The sequence below is a fragment of the Aplidium turbinatum genome, chromosome 1 (genome assembly GCF_918807975.1).
Source record: "Aplidium turbinatum chromosome 1, kaAplTurb1.1, whole genome shotgun sequence".
NCBI lineage: Eukaryota > Metazoa > Chordata > Ascidiacea > Aplousobranchia > Polyclinidae > Aplidium > Aplidium turbinatum.
In genome coordinates, this window is record NC_137472.1 from 48,174,043 (window position 1) to 48,198,714 (window position 24,672).

The 24,672-nt window shown below is 33.8% G+C and overlaps 2 protein-coding genes across 2 annotated transcripts; both read left to right on the forward strand.

Annotated features, from left to right (window-relative positions):
- The first annotated feature begins 454 nt into the window (after positions 1 to 454).
- LOC145766548 (uncharacterized) lies at positions 455 to 17,966 on the forward strand. Its single transcript, XM_082578272.1, has 18 exons — positions 455 to 767; positions 1,024 to 1,157; positions 1,458 to 1,554; positions 2,293 to 2,389; positions 2,746 to 2,813; positions 3,230 to 3,474; positions 5,770 to 5,992; positions 6,892 to 7,037; positions 7,269 to 7,365; positions 8,814 to 8,910; positions 9,160 to 9,227; positions 9,551 to 9,802; positions 13,190 to 13,402; positions 14,170 to 14,318; positions 14,993 to 15,089; positions 15,907 to 16,003; positions 16,948 to 17,015; positions 17,095 to 17,966. The coding sequence occupies exons 1-18, from the start codon at positions 485 to 487 to the stop codon at positions 17,340 to 17,342; spliced, it is 2,679 nt and encodes an 892-aa protein (XP_082434398.1). The 5' UTR covers positions 455 to 484; the 3' UTR covers positions 17,343 to 17,966.
- Positions 17,967 to 19,445: 1,479 nt separating this feature from the next.
- Positions 19,446 to 23,103, forward strand: LOC145781733 (microfibril-associated glycoprotein 4-like). The gene is made up of 6 exons (XM_082593406.1): positions 19,446 to 19,681; positions 19,878 to 20,032; positions 20,304 to 20,400; positions 20,695 to 20,791; positions 21,357 to 21,424; positions 21,907 to 23,103. Exons 1-6 carry the CDS (start codon positions 19,456 to 19,458, stop codon positions 22,329 to 22,331), a joined length of 1,068 nt encoding a protein of 355 aa, XP_082449532.1. The 5' UTR covers positions 19,446 to 19,455; the 3' UTR covers positions 22,332 to 23,103.
- The last annotated feature ends 1,569 nt before the right edge of the window (positions 23,104 to 24,672 follow it).

A 24,672-nucleotide genomic window follows, 5' to 3' on the forward strand; every position in this document is an offset into this window, starting at 1 on the left:
AAACAATATGTTACATGTAGGCTACGTCATAGGCGTCAGAGTCAGGTCAGGTTTAATGTCGATAAACAGTTGACCTAACTTAGCCTTAGCAGTTGACCGAAGTAGGCTACTATCCCTAACCCACAGACATTTAAAGTAGGCAACTGTAAAATTCGTTAAACCGGCTAACAACAAATTGGTTGCTTATGTTGACGTTTCTAACAGACAAAGAAACATATGCATAAATGATAGTGATGAAGATTATAATAATGATGAAGAAAAATAATGAATAAATTATAAGAATAAATACTGATGAGCAAACAATCGAAAGCTATTTTGCCAAAATTGTTTTACCCTGATTTTTAAGCCGTTTGAAATGCATGCAATTGAATCCTTACGTCTGAACTTCTTTTCTTTATTTCTATTGGCAGAAAGTCTGAAACTACATTTACTTCAATTTATTTTTTAGCTTTTTATTTACATTTTTGTTTTTTCACTGCAACTCATGAAACCTTTGGAATACAAAACGAAAGTCTCCAATATAATATATTTGATCGCGATTCTGGCATTCGCTCAGAAAGCGGTTTGCCATGAATTTGAATCATTTGCAAACATGTCAGATGTGGTGCACCAGATAGCTTTTCATTGCACTGGACAGATCAATTACAACGCATTTTCAATTTTGGAACAGCAATACAACGAACTGAAAGAGACGATGGACAGTGATGCATCCGAAATGAAAATCATTGAAAAGAAAATAGACAATATAATTTCTATTTGTAAATACGGTGAGCTTTGTGAAATGATAGAATTTTTGATGAAATTTCAACCACAGTATTTGTGGCTCATTACAAATTTTGTTCCACCTTTTCTTAATCAAAGTAGTTTTTGTCATATCATATCTAAGCATGCATGTTCAAATTTGCCGCGATCGTTCAAAATGGTCATCGCTGGAACTTTTAAAGTTTTTTTTCAGGATTTTTTTATACGTTGTGAAACTTATACAAAATTAGAATAATAACGTTTTTTGCATTGTCATTGAAGGACGACGTACAGAAAGCATGAATTGTGAGGATTTGTCCTACAAAGGGGTCACTCACGATGGAATCTACAACATTTTAGTGGATGGAAAAAGAATCCCAGTTTATTGTGAATTCAAAACAAACGAAACATGGCTGGTAAAAAAATAGTAACAAATTTATTTTCAATGTTTTTTTGTTCTTCCTGTAACTGTAGATTAAGTTACCACAAGATGATGAAATCAGTCGTGCTGAATGACGAAACGTGCGAGTTAATACTGAAAGTCGCCTTAATGTATCAAAAAAAGCTGAGTTAAATGTCTGTTGAGCGACTGTACGTAATCAATGCAACCAAGTTATCTGTAACATAAGACGATATACCACATGCAAGCATTTGACATAAGCCTACTTTTTACAGAGTTTTACAACATTGTAGACACTGTATTCGGCTATTAACAGGTAATTCAACGGCGCTATGATGGCTTCTTGGACTTTTATAGAGATTGGAAATCCTATCAACGAGGATTTGGATATCTTAATGGAGAGTTTTGGTTAGGTATAAAACTTAAGTTATTTACATTTTATAATTTAAGCTGCTGCTGCTTCTTTTGAAAGTTATTTAGCCTTCTATAAAAAGTTTAGTTTGTGATACCATCACAAGCAGATTTATTAACATAACAATTCCAGGGACACAATAGTAGGCTACCTACTTCAACAACTGCAAAATTTCTGCAGAAAATAGGAATTGTTATTGTCAGATTCCTAAGATGGAATTTTCTATACAACAAAGTATAATAACCTATTAGTATCGGTGATTTATTGTACCTACAGTAGACGGAGAACACTTGCTATAACTTTATTACAGATGTTTGAATTTAAATATAAACAAAAAATACGTGTTAAGTTTTGTGCCTAGTCGTGTAGTAATTGAAGGATTCAGGGGGAGGCAATTGAAGGATTCAGGGGGAGGCAATTGAGGAGATCGCTTCCCTTAAAACACATAAAATATCGTTGTTCATGGTGTATTTGCAATGTCGGAGTAATGTAGTGGATAAATTTCCTTGACAACAACCTGTTATTGGCGCTCCACTTATTGGGGTCTAGTTGAATTTATGATAAGCCAATGGAACGTTAACAGTGGACACACTGGCATTGCCAAAAAATTATTTTTTCTGTTTCGCTTTTAATGCTTGACACGGAAAATACAGTATGAAAATTTTTCTGTAATTTCAGCTTCTGATAACTTGTTTATGTTATTGTTTTATTTGATAATTTTTGAAATGATTACTTTTAGGTTTGGATAACTTACACATAATTACTAATTCAATGTCTTATACACTTCGAATTGAATTTGAAGACTGGCAGCACAACGTAGCATATGCAGAGTACAAGTAAGTCAGAAAACTTGACAATACTTGTAGGCTATGTTGCTGAGCAATCTGCTGTAGGCTACTGTAGAGTGGCGTAAAAATTAAATCTTTTTTGTGCTTTGTCAAAACTATTAAAGACCTGCTGGATGTTGTCCAGCAAGTCCCCTACTAATTTTTATTTTTTCCATAAAATAACTGCATTTGTAGCCGATGACTCAATCTTGCCGACAAGTTGGTAAGTTACCAACAGTTTAGCATTTTTCCAGGAACAGAAAAAATATGGAGGTAATCTGGTAAAGAAATTAGGACAATTTTAGTTAATGTAATCGTAAGCACCAAGCACGTATTTGTTTTTAAGCATTTCTGTTTAATTTTAGATTATTTGCTATTGGTAACCCGGAATCATATTACACGTTAAATGTGACTGATTTTTCAGGAAACGCAGGTAAGAAAAAATACAGTGAAATGTATTGTTAATATACCGTTAATACACTGTATACATATAGTTTGGCTTATGTGTAGTAAAGTTGGGAACATTGTAATTAAAGTTTGTCTTTTCCTATTTAAACATTTGTACACGTAAACATTTTTACACTTTCATGCAAAATCGCTAAACAAGAATATCCTGGTTTGGTCAGTTGGCACATCAAAATATTGTATTTAATTATAATTGAAATAATAATTAACTTGTAATATAAATAATTATTGCGGATGTCTATTGATCCACAAAACATTTTTTGAAATATACTATACAAAATTACAGAGTTTAACTTTAATCTGTGATTCCATACTTTGACAAACAGAAGCTCAGATATTTAATAGAAGCCTATTTAACCGTGAAATTCATCTCTATATTTTCAGGCAATTCCCTGATTTACCATAACTTTTGTCCATTCACCACCAAAGATAAAGATAACGATTCTCGTTTAAGCTACAACTGTGCCATTGCACATCATGGTGCCTGGTGGTACAGAGCGTGCCACTATTCCAACTTGAACGGCAGCTATCTAAGACATTCAGACAGCTATGTTGGTGTCAATTGGTTTCATTGGAAACACAGTTATTATTCAATGAAAAAAGTTGTAATGAAAATTCGACCAACAGCCGTTGTTTATTAAGAATTGCAAATATCGTATAAATGCTTGCAGGCCATAATCTGCTGTTTAATATCATTGTCAGATTGTCTTCAAAATATGACAGCTTCTTCAAAAGGTATACTGTAGAACTTTATTTTTCTGGTCAAAAATGGCAAATAACGTTTTTTTTGTGAATTTAATAATAATTATGTTTTATTTTGTGCCCGTTGCGACGAAGTAAAGTACACTGCGATGACAGATCCAACACAATAGACAACAGAGAAGGGACATCTTGGCATGCCATTCAGTGTATTTGCGAAAGCACAGCTCCGTGCTCTGGAGAGGTGTCGAACGGTTGTTCTTTCCAACGTCGTGCAGATGTTCTCATACCACTCGGCCAAGCAGCCACATAAAAAAATACTTGCATATTAAACCACTGCTTGTCGTACAATTTCCTGTACAAACGTTGTAAATTTCAAGCATTTAAAGTCAATGGAGCCAAATATTTTCAATCGAGTTTGCAACACTCAGCAACTAGCAATGTGGCTACTCGTAGGCTATATTGCATCTATTGTTTTTTTTTCTAATGTCCGTTAAATTATATTTTCATTGATTTGTGCGGTATTAAAACGACTTCGATAACATCTCTCATGTAATTAAACGGAAGTCCAATGTTTACAAAATTACGTTGAAGAGATTCCACTTCGGTTTACCACAAATACAGAAGACTGAGCAACAGAGACAGATTCATCAAACTTTCTGCAGACACATAAATAAATAAATATGTGTAACTGAATGACATGAGTTGCTTTAGTATCTGCGTCACATAACGTTTCCCTCAACCACTGGCCTACTAATCAAAAGCATTGCCACAACTAAACCTTCAGTCGCATTGTTGTAAACCAGACAAAACGTTTTTTGCATTACAGGGTTAGAGAATTACTGTAGGGTTAGTATAGTATAATATCGTTATATAATTTTTTTCTGACGACCGCTAAGAAAGAAGTCCGAAGATTTGGCAGACAATGCATGCTAACAAAAAAGTATCAGAACGCATGCAGGAAGTTGCTGACTTACGGAATTGCAAAAGCAAGCTGTCAGAAATATTGCGAAAAACATAATCTGTTTTATATACCGGAGGTTTGCAGTAAAAAAGCAAACATCCTTTGACTTTATTGCTAAAATTAATGTCAAAAATCAAACGATATGACATGATATTTTTTGATAGGCTAATAACATATTATTTCCAGTCAGATTATTACTAAAAATAACAATATAAGTCAAGACATATGTTTTAAGACTGCTTAGAAGAAACGTAGCCTATTTCGAAACTTCGACACATTTTGATTTTTTCCATCTCAAAATTTTTTTGTCTTGATTTTATTTGGTTTCTTTTTGTATTGGACTTCGTAGATGGACTTCCTGAGCAGATCGAACAGCAGCAAAATATATTGAAGCTTTCAATGAGTCAACACAAACTAAAATTTCTTAGATTGATTTTATTTCATTTTTAGTATCAATTGCAGAGTTAAGAGTTCTTAGGACTAGGTTGACCTCGAATTGCCTTTCATATAATAATTTTCTTTTTGAAACATTCCTATACTACGTTTGCACTGCTCGCTATTTAGTTCTGTCACTTGTCAACAAATTTTCATTAGCACCACAATGCCTGCTTATTACAAAAAGCAACTTTGTGCCTTTCAAGAAAATTGACAACCAAACCACGCGATAGCAAGTTGGAATGTAGTTTCATCATCAATTCAGATCTTTGTTTAGTTCTCGTTGAGGCAGAGGGTGTAGTCTTGTGGTTGATCGAATGAAATCGTGACCGATGCTAAACAATAAAATAAACACAAATTTATTTCGAATACGTAGACTCACAACTTCATAAAAGCTTAATAAAAAAATGCTTAATAATTCTAAATAAAAACGTTGATGAAGCTTCATGATTTTGTTACTAGAAGCAGTCTACCGTCCTAAATTTTTATATAAATATGACGTGACTGAAACTTATGGAAGTAGTCTCTATGCTGATAGACAGGAAAGTGCGTTTTCAGGCTGTGATTCTGTAGCCTATGTAACAAGTGGTACCCCTATCCTAACACAAAATAAACGTTGCAAAAACGCAAAATAGAACCAATGTCGCAAAATAGAATGAGTTGCATCCAGAAACTAGCGGTAATAGGAGTCAGTTGTCAGGTCTAACATTTCAAAAACGAATGAGAATTGCTTTTGCTTTTAAATTTTAATGTTTCCTAGGCTGCTTTTTTGCTTGATTTTAGGGAGAAGTTAAAACTACCTTATAAACGGAGATGATTTTTTCAGGGCACTCAAATAATAATGATAAGTAGCCTTTGCAAAAGTTTTTCATTTAGTATTGTAGGCCTATTTCTAAATTATGTTTCAAGCCGACGAACAGCCAGCTTGTCTTGTGGTCCAGATAGTTATGCTATGACGCTTGGAAGAATTGAATTACAGGAAAGTCATAATAGGCAAGCATTGTTAAAGATTCAAGATAAGTTGGACATTTTAAATGCTCAATGTCCAGGTTAGAAACCTGTTTACGTTTTTATTACGGCAACAGGATAAACTTTCTCTTGAAGCAAGTTATGTTACTGTAATCATAATAAAAACTGGTTATGGAGACTTTAATGTCTCAGAAAAGAAATAAAGTACAGTTCGTTGAAAGCTCTTCTTGCTACGTCTGACAATTTATGGTAGTTTGTGAGTGCGACTAAAAGCAAGCTTAGTAATTTTTCAGCTCGCTATTGGTGTCACGCTAAAATTGTGAATTACAAAGAACTTGTTGCAAACTGCGTATTGAAAGTTGTATTGCCTATCAATAAGTGAATCTCAATAAAAGTGAAAAACTTAATTCAAAGCCCTTTTTCATTATATTGGCTTTGCTATTGAGTAGGCTATACCATAGTTACAAACCTTACCTTAGTAGCCTATACCATTATAACAATCTTAGTTTGGCTGCATCAACGCTACTTTATTTTTTGTTTTAAAGTTGCTATAATAATGTGTTCTTGTGAGCATTAAAGATCCAACATTGTTGACGTTTGTAGACTACATGGAAAAGTCTACCCATACCGTACTATCTGCTGTATTCATCCGATAAAGTAAAAAGTAAAAGCAGAAACACAAGATTTATTTTTATTGCTTCACTGTATAGTTTTACATCCTATGATAATGCGCATTGTCACTTCAAACTATTTGCAACATGACAAAATTAAATTGAAGTAAAACGCTCACGTTAACCACCGTAACAAACTTTGAACATTTTAACCTGATTGATTCAAGCTGGCAGTAATTAAGATTACACATCTTTGTCATGAATATTAGTCTACTTAAATCACTTAAACTTCAATTTTTATTTACATCCTCAATAACGTAGCCTACTGTAAACACTATCGTTGTTTTTATTTCATTCTAATTATTCAGGCCCCCACCCCCCAAGGGGGCCTCCTGATACTTGCTCTGAAATTTACAAACGAGGGAACACTGTTGATGGAGTCTACCAGGCAAACTTTGGAGGAAAACATATCTATATTTACTGCCAATTTCATCCAAGTGGAACGCACTGGATAGTATGCAAATTTGTATTGTATTCACAACCTCTTTATTTGAATTATTTCATGTTGTTGTTTTATGACTTCTTAATTTCAAAATGGATAAATAAATTTGTAAAGTGATTAGAAGTTTTTGTATCGGTAGCAAGGGATTTCTAAGTGAAAAACAGTGATGTAATAAAACGATTTCTTTATTTTTTTACTCTTCTGGTGTTATAAAAGTGATCTCTATACTGTACTATGATTCAGGTTTTTCAGAGACGAATAAACAATTCTGTAAATTTCTTCCGTGACTGGGTTCAGTACAGAGAAGGATTCGGAGAAAAGCATCTTAATTTTTGGTTAGGTAACGTTTTCTCTGTTGAGCACTTATCCTTTTAAAAATACAGTAAATCTATAAAGTGGCATACCTGTATGCTATTCAGATAAAATTATTTGCCAAGAACCACTTCTCGCTGGCATCCAACCTGTTGAGCTTCGTCGCAAAGAAGCCACTCTGTCCTTCGGTCGACGGGCACTGGACCTAACCATCTTCTCCACCACAAGATCTCTGCCTTCCCAAACGGGCACCCCCGCCGACTGAAATCAAGACACCCATTCGTGCCAGCCGCTCGGCTTCTGATCAACGAAGCTGATGAACAAGACATCTCTGCGGCTACTTGGGCGGACCATAAATGGAATTCTGAATGGAGGTCAAGCACCACCAGACTCCATTTATTCATCCCCGACGCCGACACACGCCCCATCGGCCTGACACTACAGAAACATGCATGGGTGCGCCTCAACCGTCTCTGTACGGGCGTCGGGCTTTTCCGCTCAACCATGCACCAATGGGGAATGGCTTCTTCCTCCTCCTGTGAATGTGGTGCCGAGGAACATACCACAGACCACATCATCAATGACTGTACCATCTTCAAGCCACCTAACGGATTGGAAGGTCTGCTCGTCATGGATGATGAAGCTAAAGACTGGCTGCTCTCTAGCAGCCTGCCAGTGTAGTCCGGGAACATCGTGAATCTGGGGTGGTAAAAGGATAGACCCTCGGCCCCAGAAGCTCAGACGACGACGACGACAACTTCAACAATAAAAACCTATTAATGTATTTGTTTTTGTGGGTTTTGTTGGTGAGCTATAAGAACTTCAGTTTTACTAAATAGGATAAATTTGTGCACTTTTGATGAAATATATAAAATTTATTAATGTACTGTATAAAGAAACAGAACTCCAATACACGTTATCCAACTGAATCAATTGTTTACTAAGTAATACTAAGTTTGCTAAGTAATACCCTTTAACTTTTTAACCGGGTTCCTTATTAAAAGTAGCCGAGCGCTGCATTGACGACCATGTTCTGTAGGACATAGCCTATGTAGGTTTATAATGCAAGAGAAGATTTAGGTTTTTATTTTATTTTTTTTATTCGTTAAGAGTTTATTTTTAGAAAAGTCTGCAAAGTCCTCAAATTCCTACGTATAAGCACCAAGATTGCGAACTCTAGCTTTGCTACGCAACTAAGGATCACAAGATATCTCAAACCACATTTTCATTAAAAAATCATCAAAAAAAACGTAAAACTTTGCATTGACCGTCTTGATTCTTTCGTGTCGTTAGAGTAGCCTATATAAGAATTTTGGCTTTTAAAAAAGAACTTTGTCTAAGGATAACAACAAAAAGAATGTTATTTGCGAGCTTGATTGATTTCTTCAATCTCGACAAGATTAAAGCAGTTTAAAGTTCAGGAGTAGTGATTTCAACAATAGAAATACCTTTAACATGAACAGATTAAATTTTCAGGACTTGAGCATCTAAACACGATCACCCGAATGAGACGTTACCAACTTCGCGTTGACATGGAAGATTGGAACGGAAATACAGCTTATGCTGAATACAGGTAAAAAAAATGACAAAAGGTAATTTTCACAATCAAAAACGTTTTAAAGTTCAATTGCAAATCTAGCTGGTTATTGGAATTTATAGAATATAACAAACAAAAACACTTTCCGCTTGAAATAATTATCAAAGCTTTTAAATAAGCTTGATTATTATTTTCCTATTAAAAGCAAGTGTGCACGAGCCAATATTCTTAAATATTGCTCTGTGCAGATTCGCAATAGCATACTGTATATTTTTACGGTTACAGGACATTTGAAATTTTAAGCGAAGGATACAACTACACCATAAAAGTGAAAGGATATCATGGAACAGCAGGTAAAATTGTATTGCAGTTAGCAACGAGCTAGCGCAACAATATCAATATAGGCGACACACCACTATACTAAAACATGTTGTTGGATTGGCTACGTATGGATGGGCAAAACGCGTGATGCTACTTTGATATATATTTGCTTCTTTCCTTCGAACTAAATTAATCAATATTTTCCAAATATTCCAAAAAAGATAAGATTTTTGAATTTTCTTGTTTAAATTAGTCAGTTTATTCTCTGCGAAAAACAAATTGTATTACCAAAAATTTGATAAAACTTTGTTTTTTGTGCTTAGATGCATTCTAAATTAAAAATGTGACGTTGCAGGAGATTCTTTGTCGATTCACCACAATCATGCTTTTTCAACGAAAGGATGCGATCATGACGTCAGCCCTCGCAATTGTGCTAAAGAATACCACGGGGCTTGGTGGTACGCCGATTGCCATCTCTCGAACTTGAATGGCCAATACTATGATTGGGGCAAATGCGACCCAAAAGCGGTGACGTGGAGAAGCTGGAAGGGCCGTCATTACTCGTTGAAAAAGGTCGAAATGAAAATGAGACCGATAATCTGGGTTTAGGATTCAAAGTGTATTGTAAATTTAACCGATGCAAAAACATATAAAGTTTAAACTAAGTTTAATCTGCGCAATAAATTGATGGCTGCGTGAAGTTGAATTTATCAGGTGTTGCAAAAAAAGGAATCTTTGAGAAAAAAAGAGTTTAACACATTGCAAAGCTATCGCTAAACTGAGTTTTCAGTGACATTGTACTGGTTGATGTGACAAAATCAATCGGATAACAGATTACAGATTGCAGTTAACGTTTACATAGGTGAAAATGTGATTAATAAACAGTTGAGAACAAGCTTTAATTTATTATTTGTTATATTTTACAGCACTGTATCTATGACATTCAATCTGTATTTTATGCAATAAAATCATGGCAATTTGCTTCTTACCAAAAATATCATAAAATTTTTTCATTTTATTAAAATGTACATTTATAATATGATGAGGCCTTGAAAACTGCAGAAATTGCTTAATAAACAAATTATCGGCAATATTGGAGAGTTCACTGCTCTATACATATGCAATAAAATGAATAAATTTTTTTTTTTTAAAGTAAATAACTTAATTTATCTGCTGTACAAACAGGTTCCAATGGGTCGGTCTTAGTGCTCATAAGTGCTTCAGACATTTTCCAAAACCGTATCAATATTGTGATATTACGGTAATTAATCAAACCAATTGTCCAACATGCTCTTATGATTTTTCACATAATTCGTTTTGGCCATAACATGTCTGCACCTTGTCTAACATGTTGAAAAGCACCCAATCATGCACCAAATGATATTTTCCCTCATACTTGTGCTTTTGCAACATTTGTAGTTTCAGTTTCTGTTTCATCTTTGCTGTTTCGTTGATAAACGATATAGGACTTTCATCGTTTTGGTGATGATTTGTTGTGTATGTTTTCACCAATGTAGATTTTATAGTACTCGGGTTACATTTTGAACGGTTTGAAAATATAAACAAAGGCTTAATTGTCAGCTGAGGAATGTGTTGTTTTGAAAACGTAAATTAAAGCTTTTAATTCAAAAAAGTTACATGAAGTCCTCAACTCAAAATGCCGCCATCGAAAGAAAATCTTTGCACACCAAACATCTTTATACATAATGTGGTTAATCAAACCATTTCTAGTCTTGCCAAACCTTTGTAATGTTGGCGTGTATCGTATTTGCTGTGTTGGTCACAAATAAAATCAAATTGAACTGAAACCAAACAGGACTTTATCAAAGGTAAATATAATCACATGACTGACGACAAAATAAAATTGAAAGTTTGCAGCTCATTAAGTAGAAAAAACGTGGTACTATAACAAGCATGTTGATGTTAGGGTTGACAAAGCTTCTGATAGGCTTAATACATATGCAATGTCTTACAAATAAATAAGCAATCCTTTTGTTGCCGCCTATGAGGTTTATATGCAACGTGTGATGACAATCTGGTATTCTTGTTATTGGTCGCGAGATTCTTTGTCTTTGGACAGAGAAAGCTTCTTTGAGAGCTTAATCCTGGCAGTTTCGCAACCTTGTAGAGGCTTTGAACCACTGACGCAGGTTCTGTTATCGAGATTGACAGAGTGAAATGTCTTCTTGCTGCTGAAGTGTTGTTGTCTGTGCGTTACTCCATCCACTAGATGCCGTTGAAGAGAGTGCAGTCCTGAAGTGTGCTACTCACCTCAAGAGCCGAACCAGCGTCGCTTGATTTTTATTTTTTTCCTGTACAAATACGCTTAACCACAGAGCTAACGGGCGGACATTAAGCTGATTCAGTTATAGCAGCTTTGGACAAAATGCTAGCAGTTCAGCTTCTCTGCAAGAAAACATAAGTTTGTTAGATGTTTTTAAGATCAAATTTCACCAAAAGATTTTGACAGTAAATAGATACTAAATTTATTTTACAAGCAGAAAAGTTTAAAATATTTGTTGCATTTTTGAATATTCTTTAATTAAAATAACGCCTAATTGATCATGAAAAGTCGTCATGGTTCCACGATTGGCTACTTTGATTGTCGTTTCAGCTTTTGTGACAAACTAAACACGCCCATCACTAAAAAGATCATCTTACTTTTTAATTGTTTTTATATTAAGATCTAAATATTCAAAGCAACACAAGTTCTATAACATAAGCTTAGTAGGAAAAGTTCGATTAAGTTAGTTTATAAACGCCATGGCCACCTAAAGATACGGCCTGATTTGTCACATTTAGCATAAATTTCCAGGTTTTTCTAACTTTGGGCAAACGTTTAAATAAATTGTTCTAAAAACTAGATTTTTACGCTTTCTTTATTCTCTTCCCCAGATTACACAATAGGTTTTAACATCCTCACATGTTGAAAAACAAAGAAAATTTGATTTCGAAGATTTTAGTCAGACTGTTAATTTTCAATAACAGTCTGATTTTGCGTTTTTCAACTTACTTTTTCTCATTTGCTTCTGCTTCCACAAGGCAACAAAAAAGTTTTATGTCATTAGGAAACCGCAAAAAGTAAAAACATCTCAAAAAATATCAGTCAAGCACTAGCAGTAGCTGTAATCAAAATCTGCAAAATGTGACAAATCAGGCCGCATCTCCAGGTGGCCATGTAAACGCTTACAAATTGTTGGAAGGTATAACACTGTAATAGTGATAGTGAAACATTATAATGTTGACAATTTAATCATCGGATAGCCTAATGTAAGTTTAAATATGTTTTATTTCAAAGCTGAAAACAAGTAGATTTTTCATCAGTTGATCTTGTAGAAAATTATTTGAAAGAGAATCATCTGTTGGAAAAACCTTAAAAAATGTTTAAGTTAGAGTCGAAGAAAACGATTTTGTATCATTTGCTAAAGTGGTGTTATTGAAAGGTTTATCACCAAATTTTAATTTAAATACTGCTTCACTAAATCAATATCAGCAATAATAGAATAGGAGGAAGGTCTGGACAACATGTGATGTTTATTTTTAATGAACTCTTTTGGCTTATCAATGGGACAAAAATTAACGTAAATTGTTACACAGTATTTTCAGTGTTTATGGATTGATTACTTCCAAGTAACGATAAAAGTAATGAACATTTAACTGTAAAATTTTGAGAAATCACATCGGATTCGTAAATGAAAGAGATGACAGAAATTAAATATATTTAGTTTCAAAAAGCTTTTAGATGATTTTTTCATAAGTGAATCTATGAAGTTAGTTCTTTTATTGAAACTTACACTGAAATAATGTGAGATTTAGATCAATGAAGTAATTTTCTGAATAGCTAAAAAGTATATTTTTTGTTGCTTAGACCACTGGAAATAAATAGCTAGTTAATAACGTTAGATTTACATTGAGCTTGAATCAACTTGGGTTCTTTGCTTTGAACAGAGCAAACTAGCTACAATTATTTTTTCTTAATTTGAGAATATTTGAGCTAGAAGAATGACTTGTGTATTGAAAGTTATAGTGCTTTCACTGCTCTTGATTATCAAGTTTGTGCGACCGTCGTCACGCCAAGTAACTGTGTCGTGCGGCACAACTGCACATGATACCACATTGGGACGAATTGAATTGAAGACAAGTCAAAACAAAGCAGCCATTTCTCGTATTGAAATGAAGCTGAATAATCTTGGAAACCTTTGCTCAGGCAATTATAATAATAGATTGAATTTACCTTTTAGCAGCATGATCGTTGTTTACTTTACAAGTATACTGTAAATTCAAACGACCTGTTTTAGCCAATGGTCTAAAATGGTCTTCTATATATATTTGTGAAGAAATTGTTATCAATTATATATTTCTGATAATTCATTTTTCTTCAACAGAAGGCTTACTTTCGATATACTAAAGATTAAAATAATATTAAGTATTAAATCTCAAACAGACTAATTTTTAAATGATATGTATAAAATAAATTTAATTCTATACATCAAACTAATATTAAGCGAATTTGACAACATTGAGAGTCGTAACGTTAGGCTAATCATTAAGTCTCAAATTAAATATTCAATGACGAATCCATTTCTTCAGAAGGAAAGATGCCATCCAGCGAATAACTGCCTGTTGAGCTTAGGGTAGTAAGAACTCCATTTATTCGCTGGAAGGGCATCCTCCTGAATTTATATTAGGTTACGTTTGCTTCAAATCCATATCTGGTTTCGATAAATAAGTGCAACAAACGCTGCATCGCTCAGTCAAACTTTAAAGAAATTATTAAAATTAAAAAACATGAAAGAATCTTGGCTCCCATGCTCAGTTTTAGTTTGTGGCAGTAAAATCTAAAGTAAATATCTTTCGTCTTTTATCGCTTTCATCTTTTTGTAGACCTCTACTAATGTTTGATCTGTACTGTACTGATATTTTACTTTGATGATGGAAAACAAAAACAAGCTTACTTAAACACCTTAATTCCAGGCCGACAACCGTCAGGAGCGCAAGCCTCCACCTGCAATGAGGTTTTTTCTCAAGGGAATACAAATGATGGTGCATTTACTTTGACAGTTGGTGGAAGGCATATTCGAGTGTTTTGTGAATTTAGAAGAAATGGAAACTTGCACTGGCTTGTAAGTTGTAAACTATCACTTTGCCGAGATGTTTTTAGAAATAGTCAATCTTCAACCTTTTTGCATCGAAAAACATTGCAGAATTAAATTGCAGAAATTTCAGTATGCAAAAACGTAATCATTGAAGAAATAACAATGACAAAATTAATGCGATACGAGTTTCTTTACCTTAAGGACAGCTGGTATTATTTTATATCTCTAAATGTGTCTCTTCTTTTCCTGAATAATAATACAGCAAAAGTCACTCGACTTTATACAAACTTCAAATACTGATGCATCATATTACAAAAGTAGGTTACTCATTTTCCACAAATCTTGGTTATTTGAGGTCAATTTCGTCTCATGTGCAAAGTTGTTCTGACAGTTTAATCACAATTTTCCAAAACTTGCATTTCTTCACTTTTCGCTGTCTCCCAGGCAACTTTCTAGTTTGGCCTACATCATTACCAAGAAGTAAAAATTGAATAAAAAGACTTTAAATAAAACAAAAAACAGTAAAACCTAAATAAACGCTTTGCAACAGTTTGCACAATCTACTAAATGATACAAATTTGAACGTATTTTTTGGTAGCCATGGCTGTATTCATTAGACAGTCTTTATATTAGTTATTAACAAATGATTTAATTTCATCCACTTTGAATACCGTTGTTTGTTTACTTTTAAACATTTTTAGGTTTTTCAACGAAGAGTTTCGGCTGCTGAAGATTTTTACAAAGATTGGGCAGCATACAAAAGAGGATTTGGAAATCTAGAAGAAAATTTTTGGTTAGGTAGGCTACTTAATACTTATTACCAATCAACAAAATTGATAAATTTCAATACATATTAATGTGAGGTTATATACTGTTTGAGCTATATGTGAAGTTAAATACAATCCACGGTGTCAAAATAGCATTTGAGAGATTCATCTAGGGATATACACAACTTATGAGCAAAGAGTACACGCTACACATAAAAAGTTGCTTTTTGGTTTAGTGCTTTACCTACAGTAAGTGAATGGTTCGGCTGAAAGCGTTTGTTGTAAGATAAAGTAAAAGATAGAAATGAAAAACCATTTTATACTGGAATGCAATTTTTCCTAAATGTGGAATATAAGGTTTCAAGATAAAATGGAGATATTACAATAGTATTATTGATCTTCCATGATTGACCACGTTAATGTCGGCTTCTTGTTATATTGCTAATAAACGTTCAAGACTAGTTCTAAAATTTAAAATTTGAGATGACTTGGTTTAGTGATGATGTGTTTTATAATCAAGATAACGTGGTAGCCAAAAGAAAGTGTTGGGTTATCAAGACAATTTCTAAAAAGATTGCACCAATTTCCAAAAACTTTTAATGAAGAGAAAGATAGCAACTTTTGGAAAGTTGGCAACTCGCTGCCCTGCAATTCCTCCTTCAAATAACAAGATTGCTATTTACTTCATGATATTGTATTATTAGCGTTATGCTAAATGAATTGCGGCAACCTAGCTTGAAATTTTTTGAAAGATCAATGAAATACGGAAATTCTGTTTCATTCAGTCACATCCCTAGCTGGGTGATTATCATCATTCTTTCATTCATTTACGATCCCTTACATGATAGGTTTAGATAACATCAATATTATAACAAAATCTCGAAGTTATCAACTTCGTATTGAAATGGAAGATTGGAACGGACACACAGCTGTTGCTGAATACAGGTGAAAATGTGGCTGTATACATGACATTATACTAATGTTATACTATCTACATGTAACTTTATATGATCTATGATGTAAACCATGCAAATTCCATTTGTTTGGAACATTTTAACATTACTTTAAATTTAAATATTTTCTGCTGTATTTAATTATTTTTTGCTACGTTTTGTTTTTTCTAAAACATGATTGTTTCTCACAGTAAACTTTTGTCTCATGGCGAGTGATGCCTGATCACATGACACATCATGGTCAATTTCTGATCAAGTGTTAAAATACATCGCAATGTTTTATAAGTTTCGACATAATTTTTTGCCCGTTTTTGTATAGTGTATAGACAATACAATTTTGCTACTATAATTCTCAATAAAAAAAGCAAACTCAAAATTTCATCATGGCATCTAAATTTATTTTATTTAACTTTTATCTTCGATCCACCAAGCGGCGAAGAAGATCTGGCCCTCTTACAAATAAAACTCATTGTTGGCTGCTTTTTAGTAGCTTCTTAATGTACTCCGCAAAAATATCGATATCTTGGTGTGGTACAAGACTAGATTCCTTTCTCTGAAGCAAAAAGAAAACATAAACTTTTAAACCAAACAAAATATCTCATTGACGAAGTGTTTAATGTGTTTTATCTATTCTTAGCTTCTTATATTGCTTTTTGAAAAAATCTAAAAGAAATTTTACCAATTCGACGAAATTGCAATAAAGATAACAATTAGTTTATAGCTGACTTTATCAATGCGCCCTTTTTAAAGCATTGTTTGATACTTTTTATTTTTACTGTTATCAAGGATATCCTTGAGTGATATTATGTAGAATTGGAAACATTGCTTTCTTATCACATCTCACGGTTTAGTATGTACTTCTTTTCAAAGAGACTCTGACAGCGTTTAATCACACCGATTGATCATCTTCATGACAAAATAACGCTTCTTTTGCAGTTCTTTCTCCGTTGAAAGTGAAGATCTCAATTATCGCTTGAGAGTGTCAGGATTTAGTGGAAATGCAGGTAATTTGTTGATGGATATGATTTACACTTTACAATATTTTTATGGGATGTGACAAATAAAATAAGTATTTTACCAAAGGTGATTCCTTGACGCATCACAACAACAGACCGTTCTCCACCAAAGATCGCGACAATGATGCCAGTTTAGCGGGAAGATGTGCCGTTCAATATCATGGAGCTTGGTGGTATGTGGGATGTCTCCAGTCTAATCTCAATGGGTATTACTTTCTCGGAGGTCAATGCAATCCGAGAGGAGTTAGCTGGCGGACTTGGAAAAATCGACATTATTCGTTGAAAAGAGTTACCATGAAGATCCGGCCACGATAATGTACACGTTCTATTTTGAGCATTTGAACTGTAACAATATCATAGCATGAGCCTACTAGCCTATGCGGGAAAAAGTCTTGTTAACAGTCAGTGATAACAACTCTAAAAATTTTTTTTTTTGCCCAGGAAGAGAATTAGGCTAAATCTAAAATAATGCAAAATGTTTTATTAAATACATTTTTAATAAACATTTTTGTATCGTAGGGTTATATTCGATATCTTGAAGCCTTAAACTTTTGATATTGCACAGAATACAGTGTCTGGAGGCCATACTGATATTTCCAGTTTACAAAATGGTTACCGTACATGTAAGATTAAAGTGAATTCTATTTGAATAAGACCTTCTGATGATCCGTTAGGTGAAACAGGCTGTTAAGGATTCAGATAGTAATAACTATATTTGATAAAATTAAAGTGAATATTTCTTTATCAAATTATTCCCTAAGAAGTAATCAATTTCTTTTTATCTTTAACATGCAAATTATATTCACTATACATTCTGTAATGGAGCCAATGGCTTATTTATTGTTCGATGTTTTACCAACAATAAATTTAACCACTGTAAGAAGTGAGTTTGCAGACTTTGCTGGGTTAGTCTTCAACCTACATGTACATTTTCCAGTGCAATCCCTGCGATCTATATAGCCTACTGTACACACCAGTCACTGATATTTCTTCCAAATCGGTGAATCGTTTTATCAAGAAATGAACGTTGGTTAATCAGTAGATTAATAAAATAGGCTATTTAGGCCTAATAATTTCATAATTTTTTATCTATGATTTCGTCTCACTAAAAACTGTTTTAGTCCATCACAATAAGTTTTGTTGTCAAAACTTGCATAGGCTACAGTAGTTTACACAACAATAAAGTAACTAATTTTATAACTGTAATAAAAATACAGTTAGCATTTGCTGCAATAGCGCTTTTTCAAAACATGTTTTAATTAGAATATGAAAGTAAGCTTCATCTATTGCGGTTGCTCGGGCTGCAAAATCAATGAATTCTTATCAAGTTTGAATGAAGAGAAAGTTTGGGTTTTCCATTTCAATTAAGAGTTGGAGAAAAAATATATGTTTGATTTTCACTTCAAGTTTCCACTCCGGGTGAAAAATGTTTGAGAAAGTGTTTAAATAATATAAAATAACTTACAGAGGTTCAAGAAGGAAGTTAGTTTATTCACAAAATAGACTAGGCCTACACAAAAAACTGATTTTGTTTCTCATGAGAAATTGGGAAAAAAACGCATTCCCTCGCCTACTGTTTTCAGTACAAAAATTACATAAATTTGTACGAAGCTGTAAATTACATCAAAAATCGTGCTTGCAAAATTTAACCTTGTAGCCTACTGATCGTTGCTCTGGGAGGAAACCTACTTAGATATATGGTGACAGATATCATTAATCGATCCAGCGTCCATCTAGTACGGTTAGAGAATGCAGTTGGATCACGGACATGTAGAGCAAAAGGAAAAACTTCCAAACATATAATTTAAATTGAGATCATTTTATAAACGTTAAGAAATGTCAAATAAATGCTAGTTTGTGTTGATTTAGTTGTCGTGCAATGCGTTTGTCAACAGCTATTCATTTTTTAGAAACAAAATGCAATGACAACATCTGTTAAATTACGATCAAAGTTTTAGATATTATTATAAAGTGTTGATATTTACAGCAAGTAAGTTTTTGCTGGTGCTACTTACAATATAGAGTAGCCTACACTACTTACAAATATACAATATATGATAATATAGAAATCAAATTGCTAAATTTTTTAATATCTTTAATTGAAACAAAGTCCTTGTGTGTGCATTTTAGAAAACGTCCCTGTAAGAAAACGTCTTTTAGAAAACGTCCCTGCAAGAAAACGTCTTTGGTAAGGAGTAAATTATACCAAATGGATAGAAAAGTAATGAAATAAATAAGGCAGTCTCAGACGAAACCCAGATGTAAAACTAATTAAGTAAAGTTTAGTAGCCTATTATATGTAGTTAGCATATGGCTCCAAGTCATGAAGCACAGATAGTAAAAATGAATTGCTTCAAACATTTATAGTCAGCTAAAAAAAGCTTCTAATAGAATTGAAACAATTCTTTGCAAGGACACGTGAAATAAAATGTTTGTTGATTTTTTAAATGTTGTGTTTGTGTTGTTGCTTGTTACAAAATTAGCTCGTTCTGGTCGTCAAGTCACAGTACATTGTGGTGCTGACGCTGAAAACACCGCGGTAAGTCGAATTGAATTGAAGACAAGCCAGCTGAAGTTTCAAGCAGATCAGAATCGACATGTTCTGGCTAGAATAGAAAGCAAGTTAAATGGAATGGGATCTGTCTGCGCTGGAGGTATTCCTAGTGATAGTTCATTTTACTTACTGAAAAATATTTGATTTGAAGTTTCCTGTAGACATTTAGCTAAAAGTGAAATATGATTTAAACAAAAGGATATAAAGTGGAAAGCTCAACAAACTGCTGTACGCACATGTTCACGAAGGTGCAATGACTGATCTAGTTTGGCCGGGATATTGCAATTTGTTTTCAGGTGCCCATGGAGCAACTATTCACAACCCAGCTTCTAACTGTGATGAAATTCATCACAATGGAAATCTTCATGATGGCTCGTATTATATATTTGTTGGTGGAAAACGTATTCAAGTATATTGCCAATTTGACAAGATAGGTGGTCTTAATTATATGGTAAGTTATAATAATGTCGTAATATAATAATTCATTAATTACTTGATTTGCATAATTTTTGAAATATTCATATCATGAAAAAAATATTAGACCCATTAAATGAAATGTGAAGTCATATGATTGCGTATAAAAGCAAAATTATTGTAAAACCATATCCCATTTGCTGTAATGTATTACAGCAGTGGCCAATGTTTCGGTGCTTTCGAGAATGGTTTTGCTTCTCTAAATCTATATACCACGGTAGATTTCACGACTTCACTATTGAATCTAGGTATTCCAAAGAAGGTACTCTGGTAATCAAGATTTTTACAAAAACTGGGCTGAGTACAAAGTTGGCTTTGGCAATACTGCAGGAGATTTTTGGCTAGGTAAGAGTAAAAGTCAAAGGTATTTGTAGCAACCGTATGTCAGTTACAAACTTACAAACTTTTTATGAAACAAGTTTGCTTTTGTTTTCATTCAAATCACCGAAATAAAGTTGATAAATTTAAAATTAATCAACTGCTGTTTTTTTTTTTTGCAAACCTCTACAACCCAATCTTAAGAGCAATTATATTTTTACTAGGCCTAATTATTTGCATGATTGAGGAATTGAAGATTTTTGCATTAACGCAGACAAGCTAAAACAAAAATAAACAATAGCCTACGCTTGCATTGTGAAGGTTTAGAAAATCTTCACGTCATAACCAAATCGCGAGCACATCAACTTTACATTGAAATGGAAGACTGGCTGGGACATAAAGCTGTTGCAACGTACAGGTAAAGAATCGAATAGCCTGCAGAGTGGTAAAAATGCCTTTTAGCCCAAATCTATTCTAAACCTAGACATTCATAAGGAACTAAATATAAGCTCAACATGATGCTGAAGTAATCCACTTTCATCTTCAACAGGCCAAGCCATGCTGCTAGCTATAGTTAACAACCGCTGGATGATGTTTTGCTTTCTTTTTATACTGCTGTCAATTTATCCCAAAGTGATGCACAAAGTAATGCATGCAAATTGCACAATCTCAATCAAGCTTTGCAAATAGGTTAAAGCACTGGGTCATATAATTTTTTTGTTCATGCAAATCATATTTACACTGGAGCTGGAGGAAGCAAAAGTTTTACGTTACCTAGCCGGACATAGCCAATTTGACAAACTATCTGATAATTATTATTTTCTTTGTCATTGATTAAAAACAAAATGTCGCAATGTAACAAGATTACTGTGATTTTATTTATTTTGAGGCTTAGATTCTTTAAGATCGGATGAAACAACTAAGATCAGAACATAATACTGTCCTAAAGTTGGTTTAACATCGATAAGTTGTTCTATTTTCAGTTCATTTTCGGTAGATGATGAAAGCACAAATTACAGACTACATGTTGCCGGCTACAGTGGAACGGCAGGTATGGGCACAAACAAAAGTAGACTTACTCAAGCAACTACGAGTTTAGTTGTGTGCTTTTAAAAAATCTATAGCATAAAGTTCAAAATAACTGGAAAGAAATAAAGAGCTTTGTGAATGTTAAACCATAGACTCAGACAATATTTTGCAACACTTTCTCACTCACAGCTCACCTTCAAATATTCATAATTTGGCGGCATGTACTTCCATCAACAATGTAATTGCATAGATTATACTTTGTCGAAAAAAATGCTGACCAAAATTAAAAAAATAAATCATAAAAAACATAGGTAATTAATTTTATCACTCTAATCATTTCCAAGAATTATCTCTAAGTACATCGGTTGTAAAGCATTGAAGTATAGTAGGCTATAACAACAGATGAACTCCTACTCAAGCTGCTTGTATCTGCCTAGATAATAAGCTTTTAATAATCACATATATGCTTCACAACTAATTTTTTAAACTAATGATGCATTTTAGGTGATTCTCTCAGTTACCATGACAACCGCCCATTTTCTACCAAAGATCGCGACAATGACGCAACAATTGCAGGGTCTTGCGCGGTCCAGTATCATGGTGGTTGGTGGTACGTGGGATGCCACCATTCCAATCTAAATGGATTTTATTATAAAGGAGGTCAATGCACTCCAAGAGGTGTGAGCTGGAAATCGTGGAAGAACAAGCATTATTCATTAAAAAGAGTGGAAATGAAAATCAGGCCAACAAACAGTGTATCTTTGCATCCGCATGTACATGGTCATGCGCATGTTTATACTCACCCTACCGCCCATTACCATTACGCACAGGCACATGCACATGTGTATCCAAATTCACATCCTACTCCCTCGTATGAACAGCTTTTTTATCACCCAGACCCCCATCCACGGCATCCACCCCATTGGTGAAAAGAGTATTTGAGAAATTGATGAAATCTGGTGAAAAAAGAATTCTTATCACAACGTTATTTTGGTTATTTCTTTGTAGCGTTTGCAATTCATGGATGTTGTGTGCTGCTTCCTCTGTGTCCTTTACAAAAAAAATTCTTCATAAGCTTTTTTTAAAAACACGCAATGAATTAATCAACCTTGCTTACTTAACTCGACCTGGCATGGGACGGGATCAAAAACTTTCCCTACATTAGCTTAGAAATTTTACGAAAAGAACTAATTTTGCTGCAAAGCTGATTTTTCTTAACTTTTACTTATTATTCTTTTTTGCATTATTTAAACCTGATTTGGATATTTTTGAAACTTTACAATAAGTATGAGGTGGTAGAGAATTTTCTTCAAAATCTTTGCATTTTAACAAGCGGCGTAAAAATGACCGAATTTGTATAGGCCCTAGTCATTGTTTGCACAGTGGCCGCGCTTACCCATGGATCGAGAGCGTTAATCACACCAATAGTTTTTCCTTGCCATAAATTAATCCCATATGGTATATTTTTTTTCAATCCAAGTACTTTTTGTTTCTAAAATACGGATCAACAATAAGTTGATTCAGAGTGTCCTGTAGTAACGACAGCAAACTTTTCTAACCAGGAATGATCGGCTCCTTTACAATTTTGCATTTTACTATTTCTGAATATAGGCTACATTTAACAAAAATGTATAATCTTACATCACGAGACGTGAACATTTTCTTCTTGTATTTTGTAATTTAGAAACTATTTGACATGTTTTTTAAAGCTACATTGATTTTATAGTGCAGCAAGCCCGACGCCCGTTCCAGATTTAACAACCAAGGATTACCTTAACCTAAAATTTATACTTCACGCGTATAGAGATACTTAATCACAACACAACAGTTCTCACGCAGTATCACAACCAGGTAATAATACTATTTCCGGTTCTCGAAATGCACATATTGAACTTCACATGCACTGTATGTACCTAAATCAAAAGTGACAACGAAATTCCTTGACAAAAGAGGGTGAATAATATACACTGTTCCGGGCTCAATATGGAGATCTAAAAAGAAGATAATTTGAATAACTAAAATCAAACTTTTCAAAAAGAAAAGTTGGTATGCAAAAAATAAAACAGCCCACCCAAATACTATATAGTCCAAATCTGTTCTGAACCACTGAACGTCAATAACGTTGGCTGGTGTTATTAAAACCGTCGATGAATTGTATTTCTTCAGAACCAGTGGCGGAAATTGGAAGCAATACACTAGCAACATGCCTCCAAACATGAGATTAAAAGATAGAGATTTGAGTTAAACAAGTAGCCTAATGGCTTAGAACTCAACTTGATTGAAGGATCCAAACAATTATAAACAGAAAATAGTGACACATTTCTAAAACATAATATAAAAAGTTTTGGCTACCGACAACACTGTTGTCGTTCCTTCCAAAGCCAAAGTAACCTACCTGTTTTTGAAAAGCAACATCAAATCGTTAACTCACCGTTGTTAGTCAATCAACAAAAAGCTGTCATCTCTCGAAGCATTATTACAACGGCAGGCAAAATCTGAATGGAAAATGAAGACATGTTGCAAAATAATAAAGCTAGTCCCCCACTCAGTTGTTGGGCTTCAGAAAATGGAAAGATAAGGTTCTAATCACACTAGTAGACCTCCGACACAAACGAGAGTAGAGTGTCCAGCTCCTTTCTTTCGGTCACACACATTACGTACAGCAACTCAATAACTCCTGTCCATTACAGTATTCTGCGGCTTACAGCAGTGACACTATCATTAACCAAGGACTACACGTCTCTCACCTTTAACAACTTTTTTAACCTTACAGGCATTCCACCAGATGAGTTTGTCTCTAATCACTTAACTCAGTCAAGTATGTAAATTGAAAAAATTTTTCTCAGCAATATGTGCCCCAATTTACCTTCGAATAATTTTGAAGGTCAACTAAAATATAACACCGGCGACTTATTGAGTCTAAAAGACTACAAGCTTGTTAAAAGAGTGAACTGGTAACGCGAAGAAATTTTTTTCGTTATTTCCAAGCACAAAAATGACGATGGCAACCTGAATTGTGACTAAACGTTGAAACAATATAGCCTAGAGTTAACACTATGCTAAATAATTGTAGAATTGATTAATGCTCTTTCTTTGCCATGGCAGAACAAGTCAAGTATCAAGAGCAAGTTTGCGCCAACGATTTTCAATTTTTATTCAACTCATCAGATGCCACTTTTGTTTTTTAGAATGTTTAAAACTACCAAATATCGCAAGATTTAGTTTTGATAGAGTTAATAAAATACCTGGAATAGAATAGGTGGTATGCAC